The following is a 13,470-nucleotide window of genomic DNA, read 5'->3' on the forward strand; positions in this document are numbered from 1 at the left end:
AAGCACGTCTAACCACCAGATGATGGGGAACAAAAGACGTTAAATTGGTTAGAGAGAAATATCCTAAACAGTGTTAGTAAATGTCAATACCATAAAGATTTCAGCATTTTTTATATTTCCATTTTTTGGGCCCGAATATTGCTTTGGTTCCCTTTAAAAATGATACATACTGCTTTCTACACTCCATACCTATGAGAAAGAGTATGGTCATGTAGTTGGATAAGCCCCCTGCTGTAGTGCTCGGCTTTCCAACTGTGTCATATTTCAAGATAGACATGTATTAATATGAAAAAGGACTGATGCTCTAGATGACTTGTGATGAAAACAGTGACCACTGCTACTAAAAATATGTGTGCTATCTTTTTCTCATTCATGAATCATAGTTTACTCTTCTCTACACTAAACTACTGTCATTATTACACTAAACTATAAATTATCTAGTCTAAAGTCATAATTGAGTGCCACAATGTTGGACTTCAGTTTTGTGATGTTAGGCAACACTGACTTGATTATATGGAGGACACTCGCATCATCTTTCGTCCATTTCAAATGGAAAGTTTGTGACCTGCATACTGTAAGTCATACAAAAGCTACAGAATGAACAAATATATTATGTATGTTGCAAAGAGAATATCAGAAAATGGATGCTAATGAACAAATGCCACTTCTATAAAAAGTACTCATTTTGTCCAAAACTTTCTTCTTGCACATTTTATGTTCTGTGTATTCAGTCTTTTGTTTAACCTCCCTGACCTCTTAGCTCATAATGGAGACAAACATTTATTTTCTTTACTTTTAAACACTCATATCAGCTTTGGGTGCCCAGAATACATCATCCATATAAACGAATCGGTGTGGCCTAAGTATCATTGCATGATTTGTGGTTTTGTAATGTGTCCTACAAAATAGTGAATTGTATATCACCCCTTCAGTATAGTGACACAAGCATGGCGGTACAGACCCTTTGCCATGGTACCAACGCGCTTGACTGATTTGCTTTCTTCATCAAGGCGCATGACTTCTGCATTTCCTTTCCCAGACTTAAAGCCTCCAAAGATGTAAACTTTCCCACCATAAACAGTCATCCCATACATACATAAGGTTCTAACACGAACTACAACACTCCATGAACCTCCGTTTTCACAAGGCTTATAACATAGAATATTTGTGAGTGTAGCCACATAGATGCTGCCGTTGAGAACTGACGCATTGATGCCAAAAGCAGGTAAAGGCATGTCTGTCTGTGGTTGCCACTGGCAGTCTCCTGGGCTGAAACGGTACACTGCACAATATGTAGATGTGCCGTCCTCCTCAGCATCATTTTGATCCATTCCACCCATCACATAGATGTTGCCATCTACCACTGCAACAGCATGCGCGAACCTTGGCTCTGGGAGAGAAACACTTTCAGTCCACTTGTTCTGAATCCTGTCGTAGACTTCTACACTTGCCAATGGAGAGGAATCAGAAGAGACGTTCCTGCCACCGATTGCATACACTTTACCTTGCACCACAGCCAGTTTGTGATTGAACCGGTCCTCGTTCATTTGAGCGAGTTTGCACCAGGAGTTTAGTTCAGGATGGTAAAGCCATACATCCCTGCTACCCGCGCCACAAGACACAATGACGTCTCTTGTGCCCAGAACAGCAACCGCAAATCCGTCGTCATTGCTCCGCTTCATTCTGGTCACAGGAGTCCAGCTTGAGGTTGATGGCTCAGGGGAGCATGTCATTGTAATAGAGTTTGAGAAAACTCCTGGGTTCTCTCCAATTCCATTTTTCTCTATCCCTCCAAAGACCAGTACTGCCTCCCTCAGACAACTGGTACGACGTGGACAGGTGCGTGGCGACTGGACCTCTCCCGGAAACAGCTGGTACCTAAGAGTTTCTGTCAAGATATCCTGGCAAGACTTGCGTACAGCACTGTGGTTCTCAACATTCTCCAAGAAGTACAGCTTGTCCATGAATGGGAACCTGACCAGTTCCATCAGCTCTCTCATCTCCTTCTTCCTCTTCCTGGTGTCGTGGTTGATCCATGTCATCACTGCTGTGTAGACTGTTTCTTCAGAAGCATTGAGGTCGTCTGATGAGATGAGTGTGATGAGGTGTTCCTTAGTCAAAGAAAGGAACTCAGTTGTTTTACTGACTGCTGCAAACTCCTTCAAGGCACACAACCTTGCATTCTTCTCCAGGTCTGTGCAGGACAGCATGTTGCCTACCTGCATCATCTGCAGACAGCCTTTGGCACTCAGATTGTCGGATATGAAAGTCACACATGCATCACGCACAGGTAGGATCCGGAAGAAGTCGGCTCCTTCCAGCAGTTTCCCAGCATTGTCTTCTGTGATGGTGACCTCTGACGTGTACGCATAGTCAACAAGAAGCTGCAAGGCATCAGGGCTGACTTCGTGAATGGCTACTTTGTGCTCCTTACTCTCACGAAGCCCATTGCAGAACATTGCACGAAAGTATTCGCTGCAAGAAGCCAAGACGTTTCGGTGGCACGGAATCTCTTTCCCATGGACACAAAGTATAACATCTGTCAGTAGGTTGTCAGATCGCAGTTCCTGCAGGCCCTGCAAGAGGGAGCATGCATGTGGATTGTGGCAGAAGTGGAACGCTCTCTGTGCCTCTGCCATCATGTTTTAATACTGTAAAACAACAGGATTTATTGACCAGTTATATTAGAAAGTTTATTGCAAATTCCGGCCTGTAGGCTAACAGCAAGTACATGTTCATGTAACACAGAGTGGACGGACAAATAATTATGAACAATATAACATCTGACTACTCTAGTCTTAACTTCTGACACTAAGTTCTAACTTATTGGGTTCGGCTTCTTTTTGGGTGACAGAAGATGAATGATCCCCTCTTTTTCTGTAATGTGTGGGTTTTGTGATGTTAAGAAGAGAGTAGTTTTCATCTGAAAACGTGGAGAAGTTAGGATGGAAAATGGTGGCCTCTTTAAACAGCTCATTTCTTTCGTGGTCGTAGAATGGGAAACATGACATACAGTTCATATATACTCATACAGGAGTGTTGTTTTCCAATACACATGTAGATTATGTATCAACTAATACATAATACTAATCAGCCCACATTTTTCTGAATTTCACTTGCAGTGAATTATGCAAGTGAATATTTCCTAAATCAATATTAGACACACTAACCCTATGCAGACCCCACATATGAATTCCCAAGGGAAGGTACATTAGCACTTCCTTCATCGTGAATATTTTCGGCGTTATATGAGGGGCGATAAGCACACCAAGGAAGTCAACTGTTGATGAGACCACATAACAAAGCGAGTTTTCTTATCGCACCTGAAATTATTTTTGTAACCTAACTTTTGTCTGGTCATGTCGGACACATGTATTCACTGAATATTATACTTCAGTCATAATGTATGATGAACCCTGGAAAATTCGTACTCGAATAAGCGGACACTAGGCCTAGGAGACAACAGTTTGTTCTTACCTCTGGTGATTCTTGTTTTGTTGATTCTCCTGGACAACTTGAAATGGAGCAAGAAGGACATAGAAGAGAAGGAAGAAGCTCTCAACTGTGTGTCAACCTCCGAATCAAGAGCGCGGGAAACTTGTAGCTTGGGGCAGAGGTCATTCCTGGACTATCACAGTTTGAGGGGTGAGATTAAAAAGAAATGACCAAAACATTCGGTTTTATATGAACACTAACTGAGTATAGACGTCACACTATTTTTATATAAATATATTTTTAATGTTTTCTGCTTCAACGTGGCTCTTTTCCTTGTAAAATGATACAAATAGTCACTGATACAATGGTTTGTACCCCCTTTATACTTTTGACTATCCTACGCATAACCTTTGAACTTCCTGGAATATTCCCGCCCTTTTTTGTTTCACAGAAAAAGGAAGACGCCGATAGACAGCGGTTGAGAGCTCACTTCCCGACCACAAGGTGAGTAATAGCCGCTAAATCTACTAGTAATCGCGTGGTTACCTTGTCAAGCTTGCCATAATGCGTTTTTACAGGTTTGCGGGGCCCTTTTCTGTCTCGATCTTGGTCCATCTGTTTCTAGTTGTGAACGATCAGACGGCAGCATGTGTTGTTTCTGTAGGGGTTCGCGTTCGTGGAAAAGGCAGGCTACCCTGCCCTTTCTGGGCCTCAAGGCTAGGCATGGGGATTTGGCGTATAGTTGAATTTTTAAAAGGAAAAACTGGGTCAATAGCAATCCCAGCTGAGGGTGAGTTGGACGGAAGGCAACAGCTTCTCATATTGCTAGGGGGGGGGGGGGGCTTCTGAACGAAAAGCCAATACTGAGTCATTATTACCTTTATTCAGTGCCACAACTTCAAATTCAAAACAAATGTTGTCAATGTGTAATGCCTTGGCTGAGGCCAGCTCCTCTGGCAAACTTTTAGCTTCGCATATCTGACTGCAACCGTTCTTTCATTTTTAAAGCTATTTAGTGAGGAAGCTCCTAGTCCTACGGTACTTGATGACAACGAGTTCCATACTACTATGGTCCTCGGAAAATACGAATTTTTGAACACATCAATCCATGGCTGAAAACTCTGGTTGTATACTAGTATCTGTATAAAGTTGCTATGAAAAAGAAGAGGGTTCAACTTCAAGGATTTTGATCATCATGTTGTTCCTGTTCCCTGTATGGTATAGAACAGAGCTCAGGCCTAGCAAAAAAATGTTGTGTGTCTAGTTATTGTCCTAAAAAGATATGGTCGACAGGTTGGGATTCTCTCTTCTTTTATAGAAGTAGATTTTGGCTGAAGTGATTCAAGAAAGACAGTCTAGCAGCCATGGCAGTAGCAAATGTGAAACTGAAATGCATCAGGTACTGGTATTTTCAACATCATAATATATTGTAATTATACAGATATACAAGCACAAGTAAGATATTAATGAACTGAACAAATAAGTGCAGTCTAGTAGTACAGAAGTACAGTAATCTGTTAAGAGTAAGTTTGAAGTTGATTTTGATTTCATCATTCAGATGTCAGATCGAAAACCTTATGTCCCTTGCCAGTGGTTGACAAATAGAATGCTAGGGTTGGCAGGTTGTTGCTTGGGTCTGTCGGCTAACTGGAAACACAACATATTTAAATTTTTTCCTAGGCATTGCTGCTAGTACTAACTCTCTAAGTATAACTGATCATTTTATTTCACAGGATTAAGGTATGATGGCAGAGGCACAGAGATCACAAGCGTCATTCCACTTCTACCACAATCCACATGCAGGCTCCCTCTTGCAGGGCTTGCAGGAACTGCGATGTGACAACCTACTGACGGATGTTATACTTTGTGTCCATGGGAAAGAGATTCCGTGCCACCGAAATGTATTGGCTGCTTGCAGCGAATACTTTCACGCAATGTTCTGCAATGGACATCGCGAGAGTAAGGAGCACAAAGTAGCCATTCACGAAGTCAGCCCTGATGCCTTGCAGCTCCTTGTTGACTATGCGTACACGTCAGAGGTCACCATCACAGAAGACAATGCTGGGAAACTGATAGAAGGGGCCAACTTCTTCCGGATCCTACCTGTGCGTGATGCATGTGTGACTTTCATATCCAACAATCTGAGTGCTAAAGACTGTTTGCAGATGCTGCACATAGGGAACGTGCTGTCCTGCCCAGACCTGGAGAAGAATGCAAGGTTGTGTGCCTTAAAGGAATTTGCAGCAGTTAGCAAAACACCTGAATTCCTCTCTTTAACTAAGGACCAGCTCGTTATGCTCATCTCGTCTGACGACCTCAATGCTTCGGAAGAAACAGTCTACACAGCGGTGATGACATGGATCAACCATGACACCAGGAAGAGGAAGAAGGAGATGAGAGAGCTGATGGAACCGGTCAGGTTCCCCTTCATGGACAAGCTGTACTTCTTGGAGAATGTTGAGAGAAATGAGGTTGTACGCAAGTCTTGCCAGGACATCTTGACAGAAGCTCACAGGTGTCAGCACTTTCCAGGAGAGGTCCAGTCACCACGCACCCGTCCACGCCGTATCAGTGGTCTGAGGGAGGCTGTAGTTGTCATCGGAGGGACAGTGGATGGAGGTACTTTTAATGGTGATGATAGCGAATACAATGACACCATCACTATGACCTATTCTGCTGAGCCAACAAAGTCAAGCTGGACTACTATGAGAAAAACAGTTGATTTTAATCCTGAAGTAGATCCTGTGCCTGTGGCTGTTCTGGGCTCAAGTGAAATTGTCATGGCTTTTGATGGCAGGTGTGTGAGGCTGTACCAGCCAGAACGGGACTCCTGGTTCAATCTTGCTCGGATGAACCATGTAAAGCGGATCGATCACCAGCTGGCAGTTTTATACGGTAAAGTGTATGCAATCGGTGGCAGAGAATATTATATTCCACTATCATCTGTAGAGGTTTATGATCGAAGCCAGCACAAGTGGACTGAAGGTGTTCCACTCCCACAGGCAAGGCACCAGCATGCTGTTGCAGTGTTGGATGGCAGTATATACGTGATGGGTGGGTATGAGGAGACCTCAGATGAGACTAGAGAAACGTCTACAGTGTACCGTTTCAGCCCAGGAGACTCCCAGTGGCAATCAATGAGTGACATGCCCATGAAAGGTGCACACATCTCAGCTTCAGCTCTCAACGGCAGTATCTATGCCATCACTGGGAAACCTGCACAGGTTCTATGTTCATACACACCAGGGGATGACGGTGGTGTATGGACCATTGTAGCTTCGGGTATTCGAGAATCTTGCGGAATGACTGTGTTCAGGGGGAAGATCTACATTTTGGGCGGCAAAGAAGGCGGCCAAGAAGGTGACGAAGAAAGCGACAAGGGTTCCTCAGAAGTTGTGTGTTTTGATCCGGAAACCCGGTCCCTGGAGAGTGTGGGAACCATGGCCAATGGTCTGTTTGACCATGCCTGTGTCACCATACTGAAGTATTGCTAATGTACGATGGACTGCCCTGAACTGGGATTTATAAAGTCATAAGTTGGATTGGATTGGATCTTTATTATACACCCGGCAGACTAAACAGTCTGAATTTTGTTGTTACAAATGTATTTACAAAGGCCAGCTCCACAACATTTACATATTAAAACACAATCATATCATTGTTTCAACACTAAAAGGCATTTTATTGTACACATATGTTCTCATATATGTACATATGTAACTAAGGATGGAATGTTACATATTTAAAAAAACATAAAGTTGCATTTTGGTTCTAGATAGCAAAGTAAGCAGTTGTCAAACTGAAGAGTACATAATTATATCGTTGGATGAAAATGCATATTCACTAGATGATTTTTTAGACTAGGTGCAAAACATTAAGAGATATAAAAGAATATCTGTAAAAGATAGCACATGAACATTGGCTTTACCACATGCGTGAATTAACCAATATTCAATATTACACCTCCTACAATGTTCTTTTGTAGAGATTCATCTAAATAAAATGAGTTTCTTAGAACCATGAAGCTTATCTATGAACTGTTGATTTGAAAACTGTTTTACTATATCTTGATATAAGAACTACATTGTTTCACATGTATATTTTTCATGTGCAGAAAACCCCAACTCAATAGAATTTAGAGTCAATATAGCTTTAACACCATTTTTTATTACCTTGTGCTTTTGTTTTGAAAAGGCTTTGTCTCGTGTGTTTATGATTTTCATGACTTAGGAAGTCACAGCATGTAACATTTCATTACCATCTCAAAGAAGTTTATGTTTTCGAAAGCATTTGAAGGGATGTTTGTAGCTGTGTTCGTATATTAGTGGTGTACGTTCGTGCTTAAGCAGCATAACTCAACAAGCTTTGGATGGATTGTCATGAAATTTGGTATGTGGTTAGGTCTTGTCCTGAAGAAACTACATGTACTAGTATTGGATTTCGGGCCTATCGACATTCCGTGGTACTGCAGCAGAACTTCCTTTTTTCCTCTCGAGTTCTGGACAAGCTATTTGTTAAACTTTGTACTAGGTTTCTTTGGGTTCCATGGAAATACGTCTAGCTTGACTGATGGGACTTAGTAACCCTACTGTTTATACATATTTACAATAGATACATAAACAGAACCTTTGCCCAACCCAGTCCTACCCAACTTCAATAGCATACCAGTCGATGACGACTCGGTATTGTCTGAAATCGTTGCCTGTTAAGTTACGTAGTGTGGCCATAAATAACCTGAATGAGTCAGTGAGCCAGTTTTAGCGCAAGGAACCTATAGAGTAAGCTTCTATAATCGTAAACAAAAAGTGAATGAAGCCAATCTTAACAATAAGAAGTGACTAAATCCTTAATACAACACGTAACAAAAGCAGTTGTACCTTGCGAAATACATGTAGCAAAATCATTTTTCTAATTCTAAACTTGGTTTCCCAATCGTCTTAGTGCAGTGTCAATTATTTCGATGTTCTGTCATGACTTCATGATCAGTTTTATCCTATATTAACTTCCCTACCAAATTCTTTTAAGTGCCCAGACGATGTGTACCTTTTTTTCTCAGTAATGGTCCTCCTTTTTCAGCGAAGCATTCTCAATAAACTATGCTATGGCGTCTGTGAAACGTAGTTTGGTTTTCTGCCTTGATCATCTAAAGATGGTAGCCTGTGTTAACACAATCTCTCTGGCGGAGGTTAATGACCCCCAAGGGGGCGTTTACAGTCGGGCCGGCCGCTAGGATAAGTCAGGCTAGTACCAATGGCGGTCTGGGGTCGTATGGCGTAAGGGCAGGGTGTCCGGGCCGGAACCCAGTGGTCTCGTGTCCTTGGGAAAGGCACTTTACACGACCTTCCTCACTCCACCCAGGTGTTAAAAATGGCGTCTGTTGTTCTCCGTGTTTGGCACTGTTGAAAATAAGCTGAATGCAATGCCCTGTCTGTCATTTATTAGTATATTGTAATACATGCCATGACGTCTGCGTAACGCGATCTCTACCAATTTTTTCTGAGTAATACTCTACCTTTTTCAGCGAAACATTATAATATACATGTAACGTTATGTGCTATGACGTCTTTTGGTTTTCTGCTTTGATCGCCTAAGATTTGTCACCAATGACTGTCTGCCACCTTTTTAGTCTCTTTTCCGAGAAAATGGGAAAGGGTTTCTTCACTTCCTCTTTGCAATACGTAATAAATACCTGGGACAAGTCTGGGCGGCACATTTTGACGTCGTGGCCAGCAAGACTGTGTTTGGAATTGTAAATCATTGTCACAGCTGTCGGTAAGATACCAAACTTTGTATCATACATGTATATACATTTGTAATATGTTAAACTTTTCGTTATTTTGAGAGTACTAGATTGTTCTGCATTCATATCTATCTCCGACGGCTTTATTTATCTACCAGTGCTTTTTAGTTGATTTCCAGAAATAAACAGGTCTTTATAGCCTTCAGTGTATTTAGGAATAGAACATAAAACTTGAAGGCACACAAATCACCTGTTAAATTCAATAATATTATATGTCGCCGCTCTGGTATATATTGAATATTGTTTGTCGGCGTGGTGTAGCGGTTTGCGCACTTTGCCACTCGCAGCATCTGGTTCAAATTCCGGGTCTGGACATGACTGGAAAGAATTGGCATCGTCGTTTCGGATGGGGACGTAAAGCCGACGGCCTTGCTCTCACGGTATGAGCTCGAGGGAGCTTCCGGTGTAGAAGATCCCAACACACTTATTGAAAAGAGTAGGCAGTAGGGGTGACCTAGTTTTGGTGTGCTTGGCTAGAGTAATACGCGAGCCGTAGCGAAGTCGCATTACACTACTAGTTAACGAACAAGCGTCATGCTTCGTCCTCAGTCTTTACCATAAAAATACTTTTTATTATCCCCAAACCAGAAAAGCCAAGTCCCCTGTACCACGGATCTGGAGATAGCTGTGTTGGACCGCGTCTTAAATCGAAAGTATTTGCTCACCCAGGCTTCTCCGACAAACTGATTGAAGTAGGTAATTTCATTAATAATTTTATACAACCAAGTTGCTCTGACCGAAGAATAAACCTGGTTGAGATATTTTCTTGTATCACAGTTCATTCTTGAATTTGCGTCAGCAAAAGTATAATTTCCACACATTTCCCTTCTTTTGTATATTCATTTGTATTCTATAAACTTTTTTTTGAGAAATCATTATAGAAGTCTTTTTAGAAATAATGAAAAGGTGTTTGTATGTTTACCTTTTTTGTAAGGCCATCACATCGTATGAGTGTTCACTTCGGCGAAGTTTACGCTAAACAAAGGGCAAAGCATGCCAATGAGGGGTATCTCCTCTTTGTCATACCTTGTCGGACTATAGTACAGACAAACTTGTACAACGCTAAGGTCAATGATCCGTACGATGTGCATGTCTATGCACATGTTTACGTTGTACTCTTCAATGTTGTGTGAAAATGTTTCCGTCGCTTGAAATGGCATGTGGTGATAGCAATACCCTCATTCCATTAGGGTGGCGACCTCGCCGCGCTCTCTCTGCAGCTGTGACCTAAAATTGACTAGTAAGAGCGCTCAACGAATTTCGTATAGATAAAGAACGAATCTTTTTACGCTTTGTGTGTTTTGTAGTGTTTTCAGTCATACTTTAACATTTTGCATGATATTCCAATTATGAAATCAAGGGTTACATAATTTCAGCTTATGTTGTAGCGAGGTCGCAGCGAGAGCGCCGTCTAGTGGAATGGGGCCTAAGTAAGATTGACAAACAGTTAGCCTCTACTAGTCTCCACGGGTTACTGGAAAGAATAGGAACTGTCAAAATAGACAAACGACATGCCAGGTCGCAAACTGAACTCCTCGGGCAGCTAACTCCTCTGGCATGTTATTATCTGTCTATGTTGTCAATTTATACTTATTCGAACGACCTATGTAGCCTGGTAGAGGCTAATTAACAAACAGTGGGTTGTATAACCTGAACAAGTAGAGCATTGCTAATGCATGTGAGATCATTACCAAGGAAATGGCATAGTTTATGCCACGTATGATGTTCTACTCTGAAAGATCAGTATTTGGTAATCGCTAGCGCTATCATCTAATCAAGTACTAAATATTGCTTGCCCAACATTATTAGTACAATGTACTACTTTTGTTTCCAGTTTGTTGCAACACTGAGTTGAGAAACGTTCTGCTAGTCCCCGGTCAAGCAACATGTCTGTGTTCACATCCCTTGTCGTTTTGTGCACCCTTGCAGCGATTGGCGCACCTCAGGTAAGAGCGTATGAATGTGTGTTTTTATGGAACAATCAATCTGTCCTCCAAATACAAAAACAAATGGACTCACCGGAATTTTCAGATGAGTCGTTCAGTCTTCTTCAGCCATCTGAGCCGATCGCTCAGGACACGTGACTTTATGCACGTGGAGAACAGTCTTAATTGTTTCATAATGTCATTTACCAAGGAGGTTATATGCATTTACCAACCGTGGCAGATGAACTTTTTTGCTAGAGTTATTGTTTGTTTGTGGCCCTGGGTATGGTAATAACCATAACTGAAACAAGTTACATATTAGAAACTCCCTGCTGCACGAGCTTTTTCGGCTGTCAGGAAGCTGGAATCCCAATTTACTGTTCCCTAGACAACGTTAACGGATAATTATCAGAATGGTTTTCGTTGATGCAAAATCTCCATTCTCCCTCTCAGAAGCCGCTTTCACGAAAAGAGCGCCCTCTAGCGTCTGAAATTCCAATGGACATCCAGAGGCTGTTACAGAAGGTGACTAGCTACGAGCAGCTGGAGAGTACCTTCAATCTGGACATCGTCGGTACCGAGGGTAAGCGGTTCTCCATGGCGGTACCGCCACCGTGCATCCCCCGGGAGGTACCAGTCCCAGTCCCCGTGGACCCCAAGCCGAACTTGGTCGTGTGGCCGTCCTGTGTCTCCGTGACCCGGTGTGGCGGTTGCTGTAATAGTGACCTGTACGAGTGCAAACCCTCAAAGTCAAGTTCTGAAGTGTTTTCGGTAAGAAGCTCAGGAACATGATGCTTGTAAACACAAGTTTACGAACCACTATATATATTTCAATGTAACGTTACATGTTAAATGGCGTCAAGGCGTAACAACGACTAGTTTTGTACGGTAAGTTACAGCTACAGTTAAGACCAGGCTGTAGGTTTGATCCAATTGATATATATATAATGTACTCGAGGTACATTGGACCCCCGGGTTTACGTCCAATCCGACAGGACGTCTCTAAACCAAAGCTCATTTCCACCTGAGTCGAGTGGGAAAATAGGTATTAAGTGGCTTTCCCTATGGCTACAAAATTGGAACCGTTAGCGGACAAAGTAAGCCACCCTTTCCACGAAACTATCTTGCTACCTTGCTACATCCACAAATTTAAACATCTAAAGATTTCTGAGGTAAATCTCTCACTAACTTGATTATGTATCCCTGACAGATTATGAAGCTATTCTACTCGGCCGGAAACCCTAAATCGCAGCCCTTTGGAACAGCTCCCGTCTTAGAACAAGTCCAGGTGGAACGTCACGACAAGTGCGCATGCGTCTGCAAGAATAAACACCTGTGTAATATGAGAACTCACTCTTTTGATGACGACACTTGCGAGTGTGTCAAGCGTGTCAAGCGCCGTTGTATTGGAAGGTGGGTATTATTACATGTTTTCGGTCTGTGTGTTTGTATGCATCGGTTTGTGTCCTTAGGTTTGTATGCATCGGTTTGAAAATTTTGATAAGAGTGACAGGATATTAGGCGGAAGGTGGTGTAATCTGAGACTGGCAGGATGGGAAGGTTGGCTTAGCCTCCTTCGCAGACTTCCTATAACGGCGGCGTATATATGTGTGTGTGTGTGGGGGGGGGGGCGATTTCTTTCACGGGCCAAGGTTCTCTAATGCCGGCAAGGGACTTTCGCTGCCAAGGGAGTTATGTAGCCGAGGGACGACCGCCTTTATATAGATTACATAAAGGCGGTCGTCCCTCGGCTACATATCTCGGCTAGGTTATGTAGCCTTTGGAGGCTAGGTTGGCTTGGCTTGTGGATTGGTCCAAAGTTGGCCCCGCAGGCTGGCAGGAAAATGCATGCACAGAATCAGTGAGAAATTGATAAAACTGATCAAAAGAAGGAATTCTTAAAAACACTGAATATTTCACGGAGGCATGAGATCTTCGATCTCTTGTATATACGCCCACCCGGAGATTCGAGTACGCATGTGCAGAGTCAAAGATGAAGGCTCCTGAGAAGTAAACCCTACCCGCCTGGACATTGTCATGCAAATCCAGACAATGTCGACAATAACTGTTTACAAGCCAGGGGCCCTTACCTTTGACCATGGAGATAATATCCATGTTTTGACACTGCACATGCGTACTCGAATTTCCGAGTGGGCTTATCAAAAGTTCATGACTCAAAGACGCGAGTAAGCCAGGAGGCATGACTGTGACGTCATTAGTAAGAGGGGTGCATCATTGCTCAAACGTATTGACTGAAATGTCCCAGTATTGACAACAAAAAAAAGATTACTATCCTTTAACGAAGCTCTT

The 13,470-nt window shown here is 42.5% G+C and overlaps 3 protein-coding genes across 4 annotated transcripts; 2 read left to right on the forward strand and 1 right to left on the reverse strand.

Annotated features, from left to right (window-relative positions):
* Positions 1-338: 338 nt before the first annotated feature.
* On the reverse strand, positions 339-3,592 carry LOC136428514 (kelch-like protein 24). Its single transcript, XM_066418090.1, has 2 exons — positions 3,478-3,592; positions 339-2,651 (listed from the first exon to the last, which is right to left on the reverse strand). The coding sequence occupies exon 2, from the start codon at positions 2,640-2,642 to the stop codon at positions 921-923; it is 1,722 nt and encodes a 573-aa protein (XP_066274187.1). The 5' UTR covers positions 2,643-2,651; positions 3,478-3,592; the 3' UTR covers positions 339-920.
* Positions 3,537-7,596, forward strand: LOC136428513 (kelch-like protein 24a). 2 transcript variants are annotated; one of them, XM_066418089.1, is made up of 4 exons: positions 3,537-3,645; positions 3,887-3,939; positions 4,754-4,834; positions 5,169-7,596. In XM_066418089.1, exon 4 carries the CDS (start codon positions 5,178-5,180, stop codon positions 6,927-6,929), a length of 1,752 nt encoding a protein of 583 aa, XP_066274186.1. In that variant the 5' UTR covers positions 3,537-3,645; positions 3,887-3,939; positions 4,754-4,834; positions 5,169-5,177; the 3' UTR covers positions 6,930-7,596. The 2 variants fall into 2 exon arrangements, with proteins under 2 accessions (XP_066274186.1, XP_066274185.1); XM_066418088.1 differs by lacking the exon at positions 4,754-4,834.
* Positions 7,597-11,605: 4,009 nt separating this feature from the next.
* On the forward strand, positions 11,606-13,174 carry LOC136426969 (platelet-derived growth factor subunit A-like). Its single transcript, XM_066415688.1, has 3 exons — positions 11,606-11,931; positions 12,371-12,573; positions 13,126-13,174. Exons 1-3 carry the CDS (start codon positions 11,659-11,661, stop codon positions 13,172-13,174), a joined length of 525 nt encoding a protein of 174 aa, XP_066271785.1. The 5' UTR covers positions 11,606-11,658.
* The last annotated feature ends 296 nt before the right edge of the window (positions 13,175-13,470 follow it).

The sequence above is a fragment of the Branchiostoma lanceolatum genome, chromosome 2 (assembly GCF_035083965.1).
Source record: "Branchiostoma lanceolatum isolate klBraLanc5 chromosome 2, klBraLanc5.hap2, whole genome shotgun sequence".
Classification (NCBI taxonomy): domain Eukaryota; kingdom Metazoa; phylum Chordata; class Leptocardii; order Amphioxiformes; family Branchiostomatidae; genus Branchiostoma; species Branchiostoma lanceolatum.